This window comes from Carassius gibelio, chromosome B8 (genome assembly GCF_023724105.1).
Source record: "Carassius gibelio isolate Cgi1373 ecotype wild population from Czech Republic chromosome B8, carGib1.2-hapl.c, whole genome shotgun sequence".
Lineage (NCBI taxonomy): Eukaryota > Metazoa > Chordata > Actinopteri > Cypriniformes > Cyprinidae > Carassius > Carassius gibelio.
Window position 1 is genome coordinate 30,297,316 of NC_068403.1, and position 24,310 is coordinate 30,321,625.

A 24,310-nucleotide genomic window follows, 5' to 3' on the forward strand; every position below is an offset into this window, starting at 1 on the left:
ACCTCACTAAACCATCCAATCGGTAGTAGCGACGGGCGGTGTGTACAAAGGGCATGGACTTAATCAACGCGAGCTTATGACCCGCGCTTAATGGGAATTCCTCGTTGATGGGAAATAGTTTCAATCCCCAGTCCCGATCACGAGCGGGGTTCAGCGGGTTACCCGCGCCTCTCGGCGCAGGGTAGACACACGCTGATCCGCCCATTGTGGCGCGCGTGCAACCCCGGACATCTAAGGGCATCACAGACCTGTTATTGCTCCATCTCGCGTGGCTGAACGCCACTTGTCCCTCTAAGAAGTTGAACGCCGACCACACGGGGCCGCGTAACTATTTAACAAGCCGGAGTCTCGTTCGTTATCGGAATGAACCAGACAAATCGCTCCACCAACTAAGAACGGCCATGCACCACCACCCACAGAATCGAGAAAGAGCTATCAATCTGTCAATCCTTTCCGTGTCCAGGCCGGGTGAGGTTTCCCGTGTTGAGTCAAATTAAGCCGCAGGCTCCACTCCTGGTGGTGCCCTTCCGTCAATTCCTTTAAGTTTCAGCTTTGCAACCATACTCCCCCCGGAACCCAAAGACTCGTGGTTTCCCGCACGCTGCCCGGCGGGTCATGGGAATAACGCCGCCGGATCGCGGGTCGGCATCGTTTACGGTCGGAACTACGACGGTATCTGATCGTCTTCGAACCTCCGACTTTCGTTCTTGATTAATGAAAACATTCTTGGCAAATGCTTTCGCTTTCGTCCGTCTTGCGCCGGTCCAAGAATTTCACCTCTAGCGGCGCAATACGAATGCCCCCGGCCGTCCCTCTTAATCATGGCCCCGGGTTCCAGAAACCCACAAAATAGAACCGGAGTCCTATTCCATTATTCCTAGCTGCGGTATTCAGCGGCGACAGGCGGCCTGCTTTGAACACTCTAATTTTTTCAAAGTAAACGCTCCGGGCCCCGAGGTGACCGGACACCCAGTTAAGGGCATCCGGGGGGCGCCGGGAGGCAGGGTCCGGGACAGGCGGTGGCTTGCCTCGCGGCGGACCGCCAGCCCACTCCCGAGATCCAACTACGAGCTTTTTAACTGCAGCAACTTTAATATACGCTATTGGAGCTGGAATTACCGCGGCTGCTGGAACCAGACTTGCCCTGCAATGGGTCCTCGCCCATGGGTTTAGGATACGCTCATTCCAATTACAGGGCCTCGAAAGAGACCTGTATTGTTATTTTTCGTCACTACCTCTCCGAGTCGGAAATGGGTAATTTGCGCGCCTGCTGCCTTCCTTGGATGTGGTAGCCGTTTCTCAGGCTCCCTCTCCGGAATCGAACCCTGATTCCCCGTTACCCGTGGTCACCATGGTAGGCGCCTAAAGTACCATTGAAAGTTGATAGGGCAGACATTCGAAAGAGTCGTCGCCACCGCAGAGGGCGCGCGATCGGCCCGAGGTTATCTAGAGTCACCAACGGGACCGGGGCGAGGACGGATCCCCGACCCCGGATGGGTTTTGGATCTGATAAATGCACGCGTCCCCGCCCGTGAGGGAGGGTCGGCGCTCGTTTGCATGTATTAGCTCTGGAATTGCCACAGTTATCCAAGTACCGGGTGGAGCGATCAAAGGGACCATAACTGATTTAAAGGAGTAACTGTAACGATATGAAACTCCACATACATCGGGAAGAAGGAGGCGGGAACCGGCGCACAATCAAAAACACTTTAATATTCAAAAATAAACACAAAACAGCGCGTCAGCCCCTCATGGCGACTAACGCGCACAAATAAAAGCCAAAACATAAAATAATATCCCAGGCCTGGTCCTCTCTCGTCCTTCACGGTCGTCGCTCCAGTTTTATATCCTCCCATCTCCTACGTGGGACTCGATACTGGTGGTGGGGCGCAGGTGTAGCTCATCTCCAATCACTACACCTGGCCTCACTCCTCGTTCCCACGCCTCTCGGCCCCGCCCCACTCACCACATACCCCCATCGCCCCTCGCAGGCCGGGGGGTACCCTCGAGACTGCGCTCTACTCCCCCCCCCCCCCGCTCACGGGGACCTGCAGGAACCTGGGGGTAGGACAGACGAGGCGAGAGAAAAGGAGATGGAAGGAGGAGCGACAAGGACGAGAGAGGGGAGAGAGGAAAAAAAAAAAAATTCCGGTTCCCAGACGCACTGCTGCTCGGCCCTCCACCAGCTGGGTGATCCCCTCCGCGGTGCCTGGCGGTGGCACTGGACGGCCCTCGGCGGACGGCACGACACTCCTCCGCCGCCCGATGGACAGCGACGGCTCCTCCAATTTTGGGCAGTGGCAGGAGTCCCCCGTTCCCTGCCCCTCTGGACTCAATCGCGGAGGCAGCAGGCTCCGGCCCCCTGGCGAACGGTGCCGACTCCTCTGCTCCCTCACGGACGGCAGCCGCCCCTCCATATCGTGGGCGGCCGGCAGCGAGCTCGCCCGTCCCCGGCAACTCGCTCCAGCCCACCGCCTCGAGCGTCCCTGGCGGCACATACCTCGCCTGCTCGAGGGCACCGCGGATTCACCACAGCGGCGAGGGATCTTCAGCAGCGCGTCCCTCCTTCTCCCGGGCTTCGGCACCACTGGAACGATATGAACTTCCTATTCATTGGGAAGAAGGAGGCGGGAACTGGCGCACAATCAAAAACATTTTAATAATCAAAAATAAACACGAAACATCGCGTCAGCCCCTCACGGCGACTGACGCGCACAAATAGTCCTCTCTCGTCCTTCACGGTCGTCGCTCCAGTTTTATATCCTTCCATCTCCTACGTGGGACTCGATACTGGCGGTGGAGCGCAGGTGTAGCTCATCTCCAATCACTACACCTGGCCTCACTCCTCGTTCCCACGCCTCTCGGCCCTGCCCCACTCGCCACAGTAACATTCTGTAACGAATGGAAGGAGGCGAGGAAGCAAGTGCGAGTTAATAAGAATTTATTGAACAAACAGATAAACAAATAACACAGAGAAAGGAGGCTGGGTGAATGTTGCAGGTCTAAAAGCGATCCGGGAAGTGACAATGCTCACTGGTGATCCAGGGTGTGGTGGTGAGTAGGCAGCAGGAGAGCATGACATAGGAACTGCAGTGGGAGAGCTGTAAAGGTGAATGGTGAAATCCGTGGAAGGTGAGGAGTGGATGGGGTTTCCGAGACAAGACAATCCAGCAACAAGAAGAAATGGGAAAGAGAGAATCGGGAAGTAACACTGGGACTGCATACAAAGCTGCATACAATAATTAATGGAGATGCCCACATAAAACAATCAGTGCTGACGCAAGACACACACTCACTCCACCCACATGTGCAAGCAGGGAAAACCACATGTGCAAAACCCGAGGCCGACAGTACCCTCCCCTCTAGGAACGCCACCTGGAGTTCCCAGACGACCTTACCTGTTGATTGTAATCATACTGGTAACGAGTTATGAGCGTACTCAACCATAGAGAGTTGTTGGCTCCAGGAAGAAGGATTCTTGGAGACTAAACATCACAACGTTCTCTCTAAATCTTGGTTGGCCCGCTCAGACTGACCGTTGCTCTGTGGGTGATAAGCCGAAGACAGACTAACAGTCGCTCCTAACAATTTACAAAACTCTCTCCAAAATTTGGACACAAATTGGGATCCCCTGTCAGAAACCACATCTACCGGTAGGCCATGTAACCGAAAGATGTGATCAATAACAGTGACCACTGTCTCCTTGGCTGAAGGTAATTTGGACAAGGGAATGAAATGTGCCACCTTCGAGAATCGGTCCACTATGGTCTAAACGACCATCATGCCATTAGAGGGCAGGAGGGCGGTAACATAATCTAGAGCGAATGTGGGCCCAGGGTCTCGAAGGGACAGACAGCGGTTGAAGAAGCCCATCTGGAGGTCGGTTAGATGACTTACCACTGGCGCAAACTGAGCAGGCCAAAACAAAATCGTGAATGTTGCGAGCCATCAGTGGCCACCAGAATTTTTGCTTTACTAAGCACTTGGTGCGGCCTATCCCTGGATGACAAGCTGGCATGGCATGATGGTCGTTTAGACCATAGTGTAGCTCATCTCCAATCACTTCACCTGGCCTCACTCCTCGTTCCCACGCCTCTCGGCCCTGCCCCACTCGCCACAGTAACATTCTGTAACGAATGGAAGGAGGCGAGGAAGCAAGTGCGAGTTAATAAGAATTTATTGAACAAACAGATAAACAAATAACACAGAGAAAGGAGGCTGGGTGAATGTTGCAGGTCTAAAAGCGATCCGTGAAGTGACAATGCTCACTGGTGATCCAGGGTGTGGTGGTGAGTAGGCAGCAGGAGAGCATGACATAGGAACTGCGGTGGGAGAGCTGTAAAGGTGAATGGTGAAGTCCGTGGAAGGTGAGGAGTGGATGGGGTTTCCGAGACAAGATAATCCAGCAACAAGAAGAAATGGTAACACTGGGACTGCATAAAAAGCTGCATACAATAATTAACGGAGATGCCCACATAAAACAATCAGTGCTGACGCAAGACACACACTCACTCCACCCACATGTGCAAGCAGGGAAAATCACATGTTCAAAACCCGAGGCCGACAGTACCCTCCCCTCTAGGAACGCCACCTGGAGTTCCCAGACGACCTTACCTGTTGATTGTAATCATACTGGTAACGAGTTATGAGCGTACTCAACCATAGAGAGTTGTTGGCTCCAGGAAGAAGGATTCTTGGAGACTAAACATCACAACATTCTCTCTAAATCTTGGTTGGCCCGCTCAGACTGACCGTTGCTCTGTGGGTGATAAGCCGAAGACAGACTAACCGTCGCTCCTTACAATTTACAAAACTCTCGAGAATCGGTCCATTATGGTCTAAACGACCATCATGCCATTAGAGGGCAGGAGGGCGGTAACATAATCTAGAGCGATGTGGGCCCAGGGTCTCGAAGGGACAGACAGCGGTTGAAGAAGCCCATCTGGAGGTCGGTTAGACCACTGGCGCAAACTGAGCAGGCCAAAACAAAATCGTGAACGTTGCGAGCCATCAGAGGCCACCAGAATTTTTGCTTTACTAAGCACTTGGTGCGTCCTATCCCTGGATGACAAGCTACATTAGAACAGTGACCCCACATCGGACCATAACTCCTCCAGAACAAGAAAACGATTCGGTGGGCACCTGGGTGGAGGTGTTACTCCTTCTAAGGCCGTCTTGACCTTCGATTCGACCTCCCATATGAGTGCTGAGATGACTATATTCTCAGGTAAAATGCACCGGGCATTCGGAAGGATCAAAAGGAAGTGACAAAGAATCGGGTTTGACGTTTTTGGAACGATAGGGAAAAATCAAAGCGACCGAAAAAAAGTGCCTACCGAGCCTGCCTGGAGTTGAGTCTTTTGGCAGTTCTAATATATTCTAGGTGCTTTTGATCGATCCAGACGATGAAAGGTACCCCCAACCCCTCCAACCAATGACGCCACTCCTCCAATGCTAATTTGACGGCCAACAACTCTCTGTTACCAATGTCTTAATTAAGTTTGGCAGGAGTTAAACAATGAGTAAAAAAATGTGCACGGTTGCATCTTGTCATCTGAGGCAGCACGTTGGGAAAGAACTGCACCTACTCCCACCTCTGATGCGTCGACCTCCACCACGAACTGACGTGTGGGATCAGGGGCTACTAAGATGGTAGCCGAAACGAAGTGGCTCTTGAAGTTGGAAAATACAGTTTCGGCTGTATTAGACCACCTGAACACAATATTGGGGGAGGTCAAGGAGTTCAGAGGCGAGACTAGTTGGCTGAAATTGCGAATAAAATGCAGATAAAAAATGGCGAATCACGGAAACCACTGTAGGGCCTTACGGGAATCTGGACTTGGCCAATTATCACAGCCTTAAACGTCAGGATCCATACGTATTCCCTCAGATGAGACGATGTATCCTAGGAAGGTAACAGACTGTGCATGGAATACACATTTTTCCTCATTGACAAAAAGCCCATTCTCTAGTAATCTCTGGAGCACTCGTCTGATGTGTTGCACGTGTTCCTGGAGAGATGAGGAAAAAATCAGTATGTCATCCAGTTAAACATATATAAACTGATCTAACATGTCTCTCAACATGTCATTCACGAGTGCTTGGAAAACCCCTGGCAAGTTGGAGAGCCCGAACGGCATCACCAAGTATTCAAAGTTCCCTCTAGGGGTGTTAAAGGTGGTTTTCCATGCATCCCTCTTCCTGATGCGGACCAAATGAGTGTTACAAAAGTGTTACGTAAATCCAGTTTTGTGAAGACGGATGCTCCCTGTAATCTCTGCTGAAGACATCAGCTGCAAAGGATAGGTATTCTTTACCGTGATGTTGTTCAGCTGTCGGTAATCAATACAAGGTCGCAGGGAACCATCCTTCTTACCAACAAAAAAGAATCCTGCCCCCGCTGGAGAAGAGGAAGGGCTGATGAACCTCGATGCCTGAGAACCAAAAATATATTTCTCCATGGCCTCCCTCTCTGGAATGGAAAGAGAGTAGAGTTTGCCTTAAGGCGGGGACTTACCTAGAACTAACTCTATGGCACAGTCATAGGGATGATACGGAGGGAGAGAAGCAGCATGGGACTTACTGAACACTTCCTTCAGGTCCAGGTACTCCGTGGGTACGTTTGACAAAACCGTAGTCTCTTCCTCAAAAACAGAAACAGACACAGCAGGACAAGCAGAAACCAGACAAGACTCATAACAATGTTCACTCCACAAGGTGATGGTGTTGGAACCCCAATCCACTCGGGGGTTGTGCTTGACCAGCCAGGGATGACACAATGGGTGCCACAGGGGAGTCCATGAGGAGAAGGGATAGGATTTTGGTGTGATTGCCAGAGGTGAGAAGAGTCATGGGTTCTGTAGTGTGGGTGACGTGCAGAAGTTCCTGGCCATTGAGTGCGCTGACAGTAATCTGACGTGACAGGGGAAGGATGTTTCAGGTGATGTGCAAGGTTAGTGTCAGTGAAATTACCTTCGGCTCCTGAATCCAGAAGGGCGTGACAGGTGTGAGTGTTGTTGGCCCACCGCAGTTTCACCGGAAAGAAAATTGATGATGTTGAGGACTTCCCGGCAGAGATCCCACCTGATAGTAGCCTCAAACTTACTACCGGGCTGACTCTTTTACAGCAGCCAAGGTGCGAAACTTGATGGAATAGTCGGCCACAGAGAGATTTCCCTACTTGAGATCTGCAAGCTCTCGGGCCGCTTCCTTGCCGGCCACGGCCCGGTTGAACACCCTCTTCATCTCCTCAGAGAGGGAGTGGAACAAGGCGCAGCATGGGTCGTGGTTCTCCCACACCGCCGTTTCCCACAGAGCGGCACTACTGAAGAGTAGTGTCAGGACAAATCCTCCATCTCAAAGGTGCGAGGCTGTAGGGAAAAATGCATGGAACATTTTGTCAAGAATGCTCTGCAGTAATTGGGCTCACCAGAGTAGCTCTCCGGTACCGGAAGATGAGGTTCGGGCCGGTAGTGGTTCTCGGGGATGTCCCGGGAAACAGACGGTGCGGGTGGCGCAACGGGAGTGGTCAGCTGATGGATTTGCTGGGTGAGCTCAGACATCTGTGTCACCAGTGCTTGGACAGCACGTCCGGTGTTGACTATGCTCTTCTGCTGCTGATCCATGCGGGTGATGCTATGGTGACTGAATTCCATGAGAGAAGTAGAACTCGCTGCTTCCATGTTGGTCAGAGCATTCTGTAACGAATGGAAGGAGGTGAGGAAGCAAGTGCGAGTTAATAAGAATTTATTGAATAGTCAGACAAACAAGTAACACAGAGACAGGAGGCTGGGTGAATGTTGCAGGTCTGGTAGCGATCCAGGAAGTGACAATGCTCACTGGTGATCCAGGGCATGGTGGTGAATAGGCAGCAGGAGAGACAAGATAATCCAGCGACGAGAAGAGCATGAAACGGGAACAAGAGAATCAAGAAGTAACACTGGGACTGCATACAACGCTCTGACAAGCACAAGACGAAAGACAGGGCAATAAATAGGGAATGGGTAATGAGAAGCAGCTGGTGATAATTAACAATTAACGGAGACGCCCACATGAAACTGTCACAGCCACACCTTCTACACTCCAGGAATCAGACACGCCACACCCACTCGTCCCCAATCACCTGAATTCTGAACACCTGTGCATCATCACCAGTGCCACATATAAAGCCATCAGTCACCATCACCCAGTGTCTGGTCGAGCACCGATCTCCTCACTTACTTGAACGCCATTCGTGTAACCTACCTGATCTACTGAACCCTCTTCATCCTCATCTGTATTCCTGTTCCCATCGTCTTCGTCTGAGTCGCCACCTGTATCACCATTCACCTGAAGGAAAGTTGTGTTATTCTCTGTGTCATCTACGTGTCAAGATTCACCTGTGTCTGAAACCTCTGATTCACATTAAACACTATATCACTGAATCCTCTGTGTCCTCGTCTGTGTCTGACAGAAGACCAGACCTCATGCAGAGCTCTTCAGATACAGGCGAGGACCGCACCGCGGATCCCTTCACTGAACTGGTTCACGCTGTACGGTCCTCACTAATGCAACAAACTCAACTTTCCTCACCGGCTGTCAACAGTTCAAACACCGCTACAACTCCGGTCACTTCTTCAGTTGCCCCTGCGAGTCCCATGGCCAAACCAGCGACATAGAGCGGCACGGCGGAGGATTGCAGCGGGTTCCTGCTACAGTGTTCCCTCTACATGGAATCCAACGCTCATTTATTCACCACTGAACGCAGTCGAGTCGCATTCATCATCAACCTGCTCTCAGGTAAAGCTCTCCAATGGGCTCAATCTCTCTGGGATTCGAACTCATCTGCCCTTGGATCAGTCACTAACTTCTGTTGTCAGTTAAAATCCGTCTTTGGTCAACAAACTTCTGCATTGTCTGTCCATGATCAATTATTTACAATTCGCCAACAGAAAGATGAATCCGTGAGTGATTATGCCATACGCTTCCGTACACTCGCTTACATAAGCGGCTGGAATGAAACTGCCTTAATTACAGCATATCGCCACGAATTGTGTGACAAAATACAAGGTTTGATTGTGGTGTACGAAGACTCACTGGGACTTGAGTGGCTCATCCAGAAATCCATTAGAGTTGCCCAGAGACTCACTGCCTGTCATCTGCTCACTCCCGCTGTACTTCCTCCGCCCGCTATACCATCTGTCACTCCTCCAGCACCTGAGCCCATGCAAGTGGATTCTAACCATCTGTCCGCATCGGAACGTCAGCGGAGGATTAACATCGGGCTGTGTCTCTATTGTGGGGGAGATGGACACCTCTTACCATCCTGTCCAGTTCGGCCCCCACGCCCAGCGGTGAGTACCATCCATATACCTCCTCTAACTGCTCCTCTGACTAAAACCTGGGTTACTCTAAGACATCTCCATTCTTCTGTTTCAGTACAAGCCCTCATCGACTCCGGTTCAGCGGGGAACTTCATCAACCGGCAAACATTAACTCGTCTAAGTGCCAAGCCTCACCGAAGCCCCGTCGAACTCAAAGTAACAACGATACAGGGAAAGCCGCTGGGCAAGGGTCGTGTCCACTATTTCTCCCCCACAATCATCCTCCGCGTGGGACTCCTGCACGAGGAAGACATCACGTTTATGGTGCTGGAGGAATCCACCGCAGACATCATCCTGGGACGCCCCTGGCTTAACCAACACCAACCTCACATCCATTGGCCCACCGGTGAGATCCTGAAATGGGGAAAGTCCTGTCATCATACCTGCATCACTCCCCCAGTTAAAATTCCCATGGTCGTTCCTTCCATAAAGAAGTCATCCCTACCGGTCCAGTCCACATCAGTGGAAAGCCCCGACACTAAGGTGGATCACATCATCCCTCGTGAATATCGGGCGTTCCAGGATGTGTTCAGTAAGCGGTTGGCAACGAAACTTCCACCTCATAGGCCATGGGACTGCGCCATTGACCTCCTGCCTGGAGCAACCCTTCCAAAAGGACGAGTCTATCCACTGTCCATCCCGGAGCAGAAGGCCATGGAGGAGTACATACAGGAAGCCCTCACTCAGGAGTTCATCCGACCATCTACTTCCCCTGCCGCTTCCAGCTTTTTCTTCGTGTCCAAGAAGGACGGAGGCTTGAGGCCGTGTATCGACTATCGCCATCTCAACTCTCAGACCGTCAAATTCAGTTATCCTCTTCCCCTGGTCCCAGCGGCGTTAGAACAACTACGCGGAGCCAAAATCTTCACTAAACTGGACTTGAGGAGCGCCTACAACCTGATCCGCATCCGGAAGGGGGACGAATGGAAGACTGCTTTCATCACTCCTTCCGGGCACTATGAATACAGGGTCATGCCGTATGGGTTATCCAACAGTCCATCCGTCTTCCAAAACTATATGAATGAAGTCTTCAGAGAATACCTTAACCAGTTCGTAATTGTCTACATTGACGACATCCTCATTTACTCCACATCCAAGCAGAAACACATCCAACATGTCATACTCGTACTCCGAAAACTCCGGGAACACCACCTATACCTCAAATCTGAAAAGTGTGAGTTCCACACGCCCTCAGTCCAGTTCCTGGGATACATCATCGACCCACGTGGCGTGAAGATGGACCAGGGGAAGGTGGACGCCATCACACACTGGCCTCAACCTGGTTCCATTAAAGAACTCCAACGCTTCCTGGGCTTTGCCAACTTTTATAGAAGATTCATCAAGAATTACAGTTTACTCAGTTCCCCTCTAACTTCTCTCCTCCGGAACTGGCCCAAGTCTCTGTCCTGGAACTCCGAGGCCACTGATGCTTTCCACCTACTTAAACAAGCCTTCAAGACCGCTCCGATCCTAGTCCACCCTGATCCCAACCAACAGTTCATTGTGGAAGTGGACGCCTCATCAACCGGGGTTGGAGCAGTACTCTCCCAGCGGCAGGGGGATCCTCCAAGACTCCATCCATGTGCCTTCTTCTCGAAGAAGCTATCCCCAGCGGAGCAGAATTATGACATTGGCAACCGTGAACTACTGGCCATCAAGCTGGCTCTGGAAGAATGGCGTCACTGGCTGGAGGGAGCCCAGTTCCCTTTCGAGGTAGTTACAGACCACCGGAACCTGGAATACCTCCGTGAAGCTAAGAGACTGAATCATCGCCAAGCTAGATGGGCCTTGTTCTTCACGAGATTCAACTTTAAGGTCACTTATCGCCCTGGCTCCCAGAACAATAGAGCCGATGCCCTCTCCCGTCTTCATCAAGCAGATCCTGAACCCGAATCTCCTGAACCAATCCTCCCTCCAGCCATGATAGTAAGTCCCATCCAATGGAATATTGATCATCTGATTGAACAAGAAAACCTTCAACACCCTGCTCCGCCGGGAGGTCCAGAAGGGAAACTCTTCGTCCCTCCTCAACATCGGATTACCCTCCTGGACTTAGCTCATACCTCTCCGGGATCTGGACATCCAGGCAGGAGGCGGACCCTCTCGCTCCTTCAACAGCGTTACTGGTGGCCATCGATGGCTTTGGATACTGTCCGCTACCTCAAAGGATGCTCCGTCTGCGCCATAGCAGACACCCCTAGAAGACTCCCGGAAGGTAAACTGGTGCCTCTGCCCATTCCTGAACGTCCATGGACTCATATAGGCATTGATTTCTTGACTGACCTCCCTCTTTCTCAAGGCTACACCTGTGTGCTGGTAGTGGTCGACAGGTTTTCGAAGTCATGTAAACTCATCCCTCTCAAGGGACTTCCCACTGCGTTTGAAGCGGCAGAGGCACTATTCCACAATGTATTCCGTCACTTTGGCATTCCAGAGGACATCGTCTCCGACAGAGGTCCCCAATTCATCTCCCGAGTCTGGTCAGCTTTCTTCCGTCTTCTAGGGGTGTCCGTCAGTCTCTCTTCAGGATACCATCCACAGACCAACGGCCAGACGGAGCGTAAGATACAGGAGCTTGGGAGGTTCCTGAGGATATACTGCCACCGTAACCAGGACTGTTGGAGCCAGTACCTACCCTGGGCAGAATACGCTCAGAACTCCCTCCAGCAATCTACCACCGGGCTCACCCCCTTCCAATGTGTCCTCGGATACCAGCCTCCACTCTTCCTGGTCAGGTGAGCCCTCGGATGTCCCAGCGGTAGATCACTGGTTCCGACAGAGCGAGAGGGTCTGGGACTCGGCTCACATGCATCTCCAGCGGGCTGTGCGGAGGCATAAGGAGCAAGCGGACGCTCGTCGAAGACCTACGCCGCAATACCAACCTGGACAGCAAGTCTGGCTCTCGACGAGGGACATCCGCCTCCGGCTGCCCTGCCGTAAGCTGAGTCCCCGATACATCGGACCATTCACTATTGAACGGCAACTGAACGAAGTGACCTATAGACTCCAGTTACCTGCACAGTACCGTATCTCACCTTCATTCCATGTTTCACTCCTCAAACCCTTCACTGAACTTTTGTCTCCTCCATCCACAGAGCCTGGTGATGATGCCGTACCTCCTCCTCCAGCCATCGAAGAGGACAACGACATCTTCCGGGTTAGAGCTATCCTCGACTCTCGACGACGGGGTCCTCAATTGGAGTACCTTGTAGACTGGGAGAACTACGGCCCGGAGGAGCGTTGCTGGGTTAATCGTAACGACATCCTGGACCCCAGCCTTCTCACTGACTTTCACCGAGACCATCCAGACCGCCCCGCTCCCCGTGGCCGAGGTAGACCCCGTCGTCGCACAAGATCCCAGCCGTCAGGAGCCGCCCGTGGAGGAGGGGGTACTGTCACAGCCACACCTTCTACACTCCCGGAATCAGACACTTACGCCACACCCACTCGTCCCCAATCACCTGAATTCTGAACACCTGTGCATCATCACCAGTGCCACATATAAAGCCATCAGTCACCATCACCCAGTGTCTGGTCGAGCACCGATCTCCTCACTTACCTGAACGCCATTGGTGTAACCTACCTGATCTACTGAACCCTCTTCATCCTCATCTGTATTCCTGTTCCCATCGTCTTCGTCTGAGTCGCCACCTGTATCACCATTCACCTGAAGGAAAGTTGTGTTATTCTCTGTGTCATCTACGTGTCAAGATTCACCTGTGTCTGAAACCTCTGATTCACATTAAACACTATATCACTGAATCCTCTGTGTCCTCGTCTGTGTCTGACAGAAACAATCAGTGCTGACGCAAGATACACATTCACTCCACCCACATAGTGCAAAACCCGAGGCCATGGTTTACCAACCATGACACATTCAAAGTGTTATCACATTCAACCAGTCCAAAATACTTTAAATGTTCTATGTTAAACATTTTTAAATGTTAACACAAAACATGTTACAAATTGAGCTATATAAGTGCAAGTTAAAAGTACACGCTGACTTTTTGGGACTTTAGCTTATTCACTGTATCCACCAAAGTTAGGGTTAGGCTCCTTCCTCTGTCCAGTCTGTTCTGTGTTGGTGATTGTTGAACCAATGTATTTTCCCTAGTTAAGCCAACTTTTTTGCATTTAATTGTCCAGTTAACTAAAATATAATCATTAATATAACATTTTGTGAGTTGGATTTTTTATAATGACCCAAATAAAGTAAAATAAAAGTGCAATTGGTAATCATGTCTGTGCACCAAATGAAGTGTTTTATTGTAATGTTTTAACAGAATAAAGTAGAATTATGCAGTTGGTAACCACTGGTGTGCATTGTTAGTGAGTGGTTAGTGAGTAGTTAGTTAATTTAGTGTTTTTTTTTTTTTTTTTTAGTTTTTAGAATTTCATTAATACCAAATTTATTTGTATGCATTTTATTTAAAATTGTATTTGCTACTATATTCACGTTTTTTTTTTCAGTATTTATGATCTGACTGGTTTCTTTGTTCAGAGCCCAAACCATCTAAAATAATAAAAAAATAAAATTGCTTTATATATATATATATATATATATATATATATATATATATATATATATATATATATATATATATATATATATATATATATATAAAGCAATTTTATTTTAAGTCCAATAAAATAAAATGTATAATAAAAAGTTTAACAATAAGTAAATGATTGTCAAGTTTTTTGGACCTTTTGAATGTATGGCTAGGTAAAGTCCAGTTTAGACGAGTTAAACCTATGTTCCATCACAGCAACCAGCTTCAGGTATATTTTCAGGCCATGTAGTTAGTAGACAGATACTATATTTGTATCTGTGGCTTTAGCTGTTGTTATTAACAGTCCTATTATTGAACCAGAGTCTTGTCTTCAAAATCTGTATAGTGAATGTGTAATGAATTCTCTTTTGTAGCACCAGAGGATGCCAGGGTCATTCATCCAGTGCATGTAGAGGAAGTTTCATCGTAGCTCTTCAGACAAACCTCACATCTTCCTGTTAAACTCACAGCTTGTCATGACACCTGTAGGACTTCCCCTTTCTGCGTTCTTAGCCTCTCCATCTGGCTTTAGCATGCTCTTAAATATACTTTCACTTATAACTTTCACTTCACTTTCCCCCTTATTCACAATCTTTTTTTCAAAACTCACTGAGATGTAAGGTTTTCAGATTAGTGCTGTCAATTCATGATGAATCACATCCAAAATAACATTTTTGTTGACATTATATATGAGTGTGTACTGTGTATATTTATTAATTATATATGTAAATACATAAACATATGTTTGAGACAGATATATTGTGTTTATATACATCATTAAAAATTATATCAATATAAGTTTATGCATGTAAATAAATACATGTAAATATTTTCAAAACATACTGTATGTGTGTGTGTATATATATATATATATATATATATATATATATATATATATATATATGTATGTGTGTGTGTGTGTGTGTATATATATATATATATATATATATATATATATACACACACACACAGCACACATACATACAATAAAAATTGTTGGCAGCACTACTTGAGAAGTTTATATATTATTATAGATATTTATCTCCTGTTTAACGATCATCAGAAACCGATGCAGGCCATGCATTAACCAGGAACCCCTTCAATAGGCTATCTACAGTTTATGGATTTCATAGACTTTTGCAATTTCAAAATGACCCCAGAATACAGAAATAAGCACCTGTCCTGTATGAATTTAATTCAATATACCCAGGCTATCCATTCCATTTTAACATAACAGTCTGATAATAACACAATTCCTATAAACAAAATATCTCAACTTTGACGCTACTCTTTTAAAGTAAGGCATTGTCCAGATTCAAAGAAATCACATTATGTCTGAGCGTATAAAATGAGGTATAAATGTAATTTTAAAAAGATTCATCTTGTATAAAATGTAAAAAAGCTTTTAAATATGTTTTATTATATTACAGCTTAAATTGATGATGTGAAGCTTCAGCCTCATCGGTCTTCTGGAGCTGAACCCAATGCATGAGTAACAACAGAGTGTCCTCGTCATAGACCGTACACGCGCGCTCCCGTCTGCCCACGCGGACTCTGTGTGCGCATGCGCAGCTGCTGCGCCTCGTCAGAGGAGTCAAGTGAACAGTCTGAATGAGCTTCATCCGTGCGTCCGAGTCTGAAGTGATGATGATGGGGGACTGGAGCAGTGTTCACAACAGGACAGGTATCATCCACACCACCCTACTCTTAACCGTATGACTTCTGAAAAGAGTTTGTTTCTGTTAGCTTTGAGCTGCTTTATAACACAAGTTTGTTCGGGGGCACTTTCTTTTAGTCTTTTTCTTACACAACTGGGTAACACTTTATTTTACGGTGCCCTTGTTACACATGCTGTATACTTAGCCCAGTATTATAATAAATGATGCATAATTACATGAAAGTAAACGTAAGGCAAACCTTAATCCAAAACCTAACCATATAATAAGTAAATTGTAATTAATTATATTACTCAGTATTTAAATGTATAATTAGGCTACACGGTAACAACGATGTAACATATGTTACACGCAGATAGTATGGAAATTATAGTAAATTATGACTATTATATATTTACAAACTCTAATCCTAAACTGTAAATCAAAATGAAGTTGTTAATTATTCTTAATTTGTAAAACAGTGTGCACTGAAACAGGGATAGGCCACCGTCAAATAAAGCGATTATAATCTACCAGTTGTAACATTACCGACTGAATTTAAATTCGTACTTTAAGAATGAACATTATTGTGTGGATATCTATCATCGGACAGACAGGTTCTGTGTTTACAGTACAATAGCTGTTCTTGATCACTGTGTGTAGTGGAGAAAACTAACTGCTTTTTAGATGCGGTTTTGATGAACTGTGTGTGTGTGAGACACAGAGAGGTGTATTGTGTGTAGAACAGATCTGAAAGCAGGAAACGCGTATTGTGCAAAAGACAGCGGTTCTCTGATCGGAAACACACGCGCTGTGCTGCGCTCGTCTTCCTGTTTCTTTCTTCATCTTCTTGTGTTTTCTCTTGAGGTTGGCGCAGGACGCTATAAAAACCTGTAGGCTACACCGTTTTTTTTTTTTTTTTATGTAGATGTTTTCATGTTGTTCTTATCCACACACACACACACACACACACACACACACTCTCTCTCTCTCTCTCTCTCTCTTTCTCTCCCACACACACACACACATTGATACTACTATACTATATTAATCACAGTTTCCATGGTTTAAAACAATGGTTTAATATATATATCATCGGGCATTTACAGTATGGCACACACCTGCTTTACAGTTTCACTTCTCTAGAAGAACACTAGTGCACAAAAACAACTGTGTGCAGGAGGAACAGAACAGAAATGGGTGTAGAATGCAGAGCAAAATGAGATTCTGAACACATCATGTTCTACTTTCCTCATCTCTTGTTCTTGATGTTGAATTAAAGGAACAATTCACCCAAAAATGAAAATTAGCTAAAAATGTGTTCACCCTCAGGCAATCAGAGATGGAGATGACTTTGTTTCTTCATCAGGTTTGTAGAAATGTAGCACTGCATCAGAGTCTCTGCAGTGAATGGGTGCCGTCAGAATGAGAGTCTGATAAAAACATCCCAATAATCCACAGCACTCCAGTCCATCAGTGAACATCTGGAGAAGACAAAAGATGAAACACATCCAGCATTGAGATGATTTTAACTCATAATTCGTAATAACATTTCCTCCAGTGAAGAAGTGCATCTCCTGTCGTCTCTCACATCAGAATCCAGACACAGATTAGTTCAGATCTGTTTAATCGCTGCTTGATCTGTGCAGATTTCTCTCCTGATTCAGACCAGAACACTCTTCACTGGAGGAAGTGTTATTATGAATCATGGACTCGTATTGTTACTGGAAATAATGGTTTTAAGTTAAAAAGTGTTTGATGGACTGGTGTGGATTTCTTATGGATTATTGTGATGTTTTTATCAGCTGTTTGGACTCTCATTCTGACGGCACCCATTCATTGAGTCAGCATTTTTATTTTACCAGTTGATTTTTTGGTGGCCTGTTTCTTTACATGTATTCTGAGCATGGCAGTATTGTTGTGGTCTGGCTCAGGTCAGTGCGCTCCGCTGCTGTCTCCTGCGGTCGGGACTCTGAAGCTGGTGTCCGGTGATGGGACGAGCGTGGGCAGCGTGATGAGCCTCCAGTGTCCCTCCAGACACCGAGCGGTCAGCGGCGGTCAGATGTCCTGTGTGTGGAGCATTAATCAGACACACTGGAGCGGAGGGACTCCGGAGTGTAAACGTAAGACACACACATAAATGTGACCAGGGAGCACAAAACCATAAGGGTCCATTTTAAAAAAAAATGCATACATGATATCTCCATTGATGTATGATTTGTTAGGATGAGAAAATATTTGTCTGATACAACTATTTGAAAATCTGGAATCTGAGGGAGCAAAAACATCGAAATCTAAATATTGAGAAAATCATCTGAATGAAGTTCTTAGCAATGCATATTACTAATCAAATGTGAAGTTTTAATATATTTATGGTAAGACATTTACAAAGTATCTTCATGGAACATGATCTCTACTTAATATCCTAATGATTTTTGGTATAAAAGAGAAATGTATAATTGCAATATTGTTGGCTGTTGCTCCAAATATACGTCTGAGACACTGAAGACTGCTTCTGTGCTGCAGGGACACATATGAGATGCATTAGAGCTGTGAAGGGTCCCTCAGTCATGGAAAACACGTGTTACTGTAATGCTCTCTCTGTGTTTGTGCAGCTCTGTCTCGGTTCGAGGATGATGGCTTTCGTTTAGCTGTTCTGGCGTCCTTCATCAGCCTAGCCATCATTCTGATCATGTGCATCATCTTCATCACTTCCTGTCTGGTCAGACATGTGAAGCGCGAGGAGAGGAGAAAGATGGAGAGGTGAGAGACAGATTGAGAACAGACAGAGCTCTCTACAGCTGTAAAATAATCCAGCCATGTCATGTCTTCATCCCCTTAGGAAAGAAGTGTGCTTAATTGTATTAAATGTGCACTTGTAGTGTACTTCAAATCAGAAAAGTATCTGTACTTGCAGATAATGTAATAATCATACAATAAAAGGCCATGCAAGTGTTTGTATAGGGACACTTCTTTTCTTTACACACTTTTAAAAATTGCACTTAATGTCAAATTAAGTTTAACTTTCAGTACATTTTAAATCAGTTTTAATAATCTTTTGTCATGTTTTAAAGAAGTGCACTTATTCTGATGTTTGTAACTGTAGTGTGTTATTTAATATTATATTTTTAAAGTGGATATATTTTAAACTGCAACTTCATTACAAATGTTTAATAACAAATATATTGAAATATATTGAATTGCTTGTATTAATTTACTGTTATTGCTGTAGTAAGGGTATGTTAAATGAATGAAGACTCTAAAATGAAGTGTTACCTAATTAACATGCAGTCAAGTGTCCAAAAGACTCTTAAAAGGTATGCTAAAGTATACTTCATACACTTGCAGTAGGTTAGTGTGTATTTCAGCAGTGTGCTAGGTAGTAGGTGCTATACACTCTCTCCATAACCCTGCATTCAAATGTTGTCAGCAAAAGCAAGTGGACATGATTCAGAATGGGATTGAGAAGAGCTCACGTCAGACATCTTACGAGGAGAGGAAGGCAGATGTGAAGGAAGTCAGTTAAAGCCACCACTGACGCAGATGACTGTAATGAGTGTGTCTTGATCTGATGTGTAGGGCAAGAAAAGCTGGAGCAGCAGAGTTTTGGCCTCAAATAGGTGTTGAGGGTGTGGAGGTGCAGAGAGAGGTGTTACACAGCCAGAAAACCACAAACCACAACAACAACAACAACAACAACAACAGTGGAGGAGAGAGAGGGCACACAGACCACACTGTCTGCAGGTACTGTCCAAACACACCTGCACTAACACTCCTTAAGAGAACGCAAGAGACCCCAATACTCGCTCTCAGCCCATGCAGAACGTAGATGAGTCTGTTTTGTCATGAAAACTGATTTGGAGAAATGCCATCAGTGTCTCATCAATGGATGCTCTGCAGTGAATGGGTGCCGTCAGAATGAGAGTCTGATAAAAAATATCACAATAATCCACAGCACTCCAGTCCATCAGTGAACATCTGGAGAAGACAGAAGATGAAACACATCCAGCATCAAGAGTCCATGATTCATAATAACACTACCTCCAGAGAAAAACATTAATTTATGAGTCATATGTGGTGGATAATTGTGATGTTTTTATCAGCTGTTTGGACTCTCATTCTGACGGCACCCATTCACTGCAGAGCATCCATTGATGACACACTGATGCAGTGCTACATTTCTACAAACCTGATGATGAAACAAACTCACACCTGAGGATGAGCACATTTTAAGCAAAGTTTCTTAAACATGTTTCTAGGATGATTAGCATGTTGTTAGCATGTTTCTAGCATGATTAGAATGTGACTAGCATGTTGCTAGCATGATTTTAGCATGATTAACATGTTGCTATCATGTCTCTAGCATGATTAGCATGTTGCTAGCATGTTTGCTAGCATGTTTCTAGCATGATTAGCATGTTGCTAGCATGTCATTAGCATGTTTCTAGCATTATTAGCATCTTGCTAGCATGTCGCTAGCATGTTTGTAGCATGATTAACATTTTGCTAGCATATTGCTAGAATGTTTCTAGCATGGTTAACATGCGACTAACATGTTGCTAACATGATTAGCATGATTTTAGCATGTTGTGAGCATTTTTCTAGCATGATTATCATGCAACTAGCATGTTTCTAGCATGATTAGCATGTTGCTAGCATGTTTCTAGCATGACTAGCATGCGACTAGTTAGGGAGCATCACGCTGGCATGCACTCATTATGACGAGATGTGTTTTCACAGGTGTCTTGATCAAGAGAAGCCCTGTCCTCCAAACGCACATCCGTCCCAGGTCTCTGTGATACTCAGTCCTCCCTCTGACTACCTCATACACACACTCATGGGTCCCGTCGAAGCCCGTGACGCTGCAGGGGACAGACAGGTTCATGACCCGCTCTGGAACAGCCCTCGTCCACCGCCTGTCCACATGATGTCTGTGTGAGGATGTGCTGAAGACCTGTTATAATGATGCAAACTGGGACTTAACTGAGAACTGGAACTTCTTTCACCTGTTGTTCTGTTTGTTTTTTAGATGATAGTGTGTATTGAATTTTCTTTGCACTTATGCCATTGCACGTGATACTGGCCAAACATCAGTATCTAGTTTTGAGCAATGGGCAACAATACATGTTTTATAGTAAATTGTTGTATGACTACTTGACCTGCACCATTCCTGGATGTTTCCACACAGTATGCCTCATTCCCTTAACATTAAGAATGTAGAGCTTGCAGGAAAACAATCCAAATGATGCTAATGCTTGACAATGTAAATATGCTTTTTTGATGCACACTTGAAAGAATCATTACATCCTCATGGAAATAAAGATTCAAGATTTTTTTTGTACACAAACTAAAGACCAAAGCCAGCTTTAAAATGTGGAGCTGTCAGCTGGAGTTGGTGCCTCTGAATATAATGTGTGAATAAAGTGGCACACTGAATTCCTTTCAAATGTTGTGTAGATGATAAAACTGTGCACTAGATAAAACTCTGGGCCCGTATTCATAAAGATTCTAAGAATCCTCTCAGAAAACTCTTAATTTAACTTAAAAACTTTTACGTAAAAGTCTTAGCTTAAGAGCGATTCAGGACCGATCTGAGAGCAACTCTGAGTAAGGAAAAGACAAAAACTTTCATCTTAGTGAGGAGGCGGGGTTGACCCCATTGCTATGTATGACACAATCTTTTGAAGACTGTGATTGGTTGGTTGTCCAAGAAGGAAAAAAAATAGTTATTTTAAGTATAGGCTCTATTCTAATTCTCACTTTGAATTTACGTAATTTATCCTATTTGACCGTTCTCTCACATAAACACACACACACACACACACACACATTATATGTGTGTATATAAATCCTTTTTTTATTTACCATGCTTGTAATTTCCTATAAGGTATTTGATTGGCTTAGAATGATAAAAATTGTTCCATTCTTTCTAATTACAGTGATTGCTGTGCTATTTATGGTGGTTTGAATGTTGGTTTTAATGTATCAAACATGGAATCAAAGCCAAGAAGAGCGAGAAAGCCAAACTGGACAGAGGAACAATGTTTACTGTTAGCCCAGTTAGTGGATGAACACAAGGCCATTCTTAAAGGAAAATTTGGGCCGGGTGTCACAGCAAGGGACAAGAAGCAGACATGGGAGCGTATAGCACAACTATTAACGGTTCATTCCCCTGCTTGTGCGCACCTATAAGCCTGCTATATTCATAAATGCAGTTTTTTGAGCTGCAAGGTGGGAATGTCCAGTGAAACTAAATGAACTGCGACACAATAAGATGTTCTGAATGTGCTGTAATTGTGTGATCACTCTGCTTCCAGAAGGTTGTGACAGACCCAAGTCATCACCGGTTGCCAAATATCGTAATGTAGTGATTACTTTAATTTCTGGCACTATGGCATTTCTGCGCTGTGTCGGAGATGTTAGCACATCTCTAATAAGATCAGTCACAAACATGATCGCTGCACGATCTAGGCAAGGCAAGGCAAGTTTATTTATATAGCACATTTCGTACACAATGGTAATGCAAAGTGCTTTACATAAAAGAAAGTAAAATAATCATGAAGAAAAATAATGACAAAAATAAAACAAGCAATTTTAAAACTTTTAAAATGATTAATTAAAATGAATTTAAAAACAGTTAGAAAATGTGATAGTGTCTATATAATCTACAGCGTCTTATTAACTCACTGTCATCCATTGTCTGCAACACATTTCTTCTGCCTCTTCGTCTCTCTGCCATTTTCTCCTCTGCTAAAGAAACTCTTAAACCTCTAAAAGTCCTCGTCTGTGCTCCTAACAAGTTTGACCTTAAGACCTCTTTTAAGGGTTAAGATGCTTTCTGAATTACTTTTTTCTTTACTAGGATTTTTTCTTTAATTTTAAGAGTAAACGCCCACATTTCTAAGAATTTTTTCTATAGAATTTTGTCACTAGGAGCTACTTTTTGCATTAAGATGCTTTATGAATACGGGCCCTGATCATTAGTTGTATGGTTCTGAGGTGCACAACCCTAATCCAACAAACCTGGAGCAGCTCTTCAGGATTCAGGCTCAGGGCCAGAGTTAGGAAACACTGAATTAGAGTCGTCTATAACAAACCATGTTCCACACATTCACTGGCCAGCAGCGTAAATAAAGTAAACTAAAGAAAGTGTCAGAAAACTTAGAGGAATGAAATACATGCAACTCAATGACTTTACTCAGTTCTGTTCCCATTGGCTTGGAATCATGAATGTGATCGCTATAACCAGCTCTCAGTTACTGTTCTGACCTGCATAAGAAGATGCATGCTGATGAAAGTTATGCACTTACAAATCCAAGACAATGCTTGATTAGAGTTGGAGCTCCACGGTTGATTGAGACTGTGTGTGTTTGTGTGTGTGTGTGTGTGTGTGTGTGTGTAGATGCACATTGTGCCACCAGAGGACAGCATCAGCTTTCTGAGCATGCACTGGAGCTCTTGTCTGTGTGTCTGTGTAAGTGTACAGGAATGGAGAGTAGTGGTCTTTCAACTGAAACATTTAAGGACCACAGAGAGCCAGATTTATGACTTAACAGCAAGAGCTCTGAAGCTGAAGTGTGCACGGGACACTGTACAGAACAAAGAGAGCAGAACACAGTGCATGACACAACATCCTAAAACATGTGAATCAAAAACCCGTATCTCTAGACCTTGTGTTTCTAAGAGATGCAGAACAGATGGGATGCACACAATAAATGAATGTGACACTGATAGACATGAGGGCAATGAAAATGCTATTGTCTCCTGAGCTCTTGGGCTCAGTTCATCTGAAGCCTTCACGCTCACTGTTCATCTGTGCACTTTCACAAATGAAACACAACAAGGCACTCTGGAAAAGACGGACAGAATTTATCATTCCAGGACCAGTAGAAAATGACTTGCTATAAGAACTCCTCTTTTAATCGATCTTCTCTCTTTCTGTACTTGTTTCTATTGTATAACTGAAATTGCACTATTTCTAATACTGATAAAACACACTTTGTCTGTGACTACTGTACACTCAGTGTCTTACAGTAGTTACACACTGTCAGGACTCCAACATTTACGAGAAATTTCTCCTTTCACTGACAGTATTTCAGATTTCTTTCTAGCTTTTTTTTGACAAGAGAGTTGGGGGCGTGTTCTAATCATGAGAAGCAGCGTCATAAATGTACACTTTAATTTACTTTTTATTTAAGGAGCAATATTTACATTTGTTTAACTAAATGCAGGCATATTTAATTCCATATAAAACTGCAGGTTATTAACATCTGCTCTGTAAAACACTTCACTTACAATTGATTTAATTACTATCAAGCTAAGTAATCATAGCTGTTGATTACAGAACAATCAAATGAACATCAAATACAAAAGCTAGTAAAAGGACAGTAAATATTACACAAGATATCATATCACAGAATTAAATACGTAATGACCAGACCAGACCATGATTTGTTATGATGAAATCATTATCAGAAATGTTTTGTTGTTAAAATCTACTTCAGTAGCTGCCTTAAATACAACATTATCAGATATAACACATTGCTGAAATGGGGTGTGTTATGTATATATATATATATATATATATATATATATATATATATATATATATATATATATATATATATATATATATATATAATATATAATACCTTTGGTATTGATTTCAAACGCAAATTCAAACACACAGCTCTGAGCCTGTTGTTTAATTGTCTGACATCCCACAGAACTTACCCATAAT

At 45.0% G+C, this 24,310-nt stretch overlaps 2 protein-coding genes across 2 annotated transcripts in view; one reads left to right on the plus strand and one right to left on the minus strand.

Moving 5' to 3' along the window:
* cdk11b (cyclin-dependent kinase 11B) overlaps positions 1–24,310 on the minus strand; it is a 376,069-nt gene that overhangs the window by 116,865 nt on the left and 234,894 nt on the right. The window lies entirely within an intron of this gene.
* On the plus strand, positions 15,443–21,006 carry LOC127963198 (sushi domain-containing protein 3-like). Its single transcript, XM_052562966.1, has 5 exons — positions 15,443–15,599; positions 17,505–17,693; positions 18,186–18,333; positions 19,150–19,314; positions 20,311–21,006. The coding sequence occupies exons 1-5, from the start codon at positions 15,527–15,529 to the stop codon at positions 20,507–20,509; spliced, it is 774 nt and encodes a 257-aa protein (XP_052418926.1). The 5' UTR covers positions 15,443–15,526; the 3' UTR covers positions 20,510–21,006.

Bases quoted from the DNA above. Each gene is read 5' to 3' on its own strand.
- LOC127963198 (XM_052562966.1), top strand. From the start codon at position 15,527: ATGAGCTTCATCCGTGCGTCCGAGTCTGAAGTGATGATGATGGGGGAC. The intron at 15,600-17,504 runs GTATCATCCACA...GGTCTGGCTCAG, and splicing joins CAGTGTTCACAACAGGACAG to GTCAGTGCGCTCCGCTGCTG. The intron at 17,694-18,185 runs GTAAGACACACA...GTGTTTGTGCAG, and splicing joins AGGGACTCCGGAGTGTAAAC to CTCTGTCTCGGTTCGAGGAT.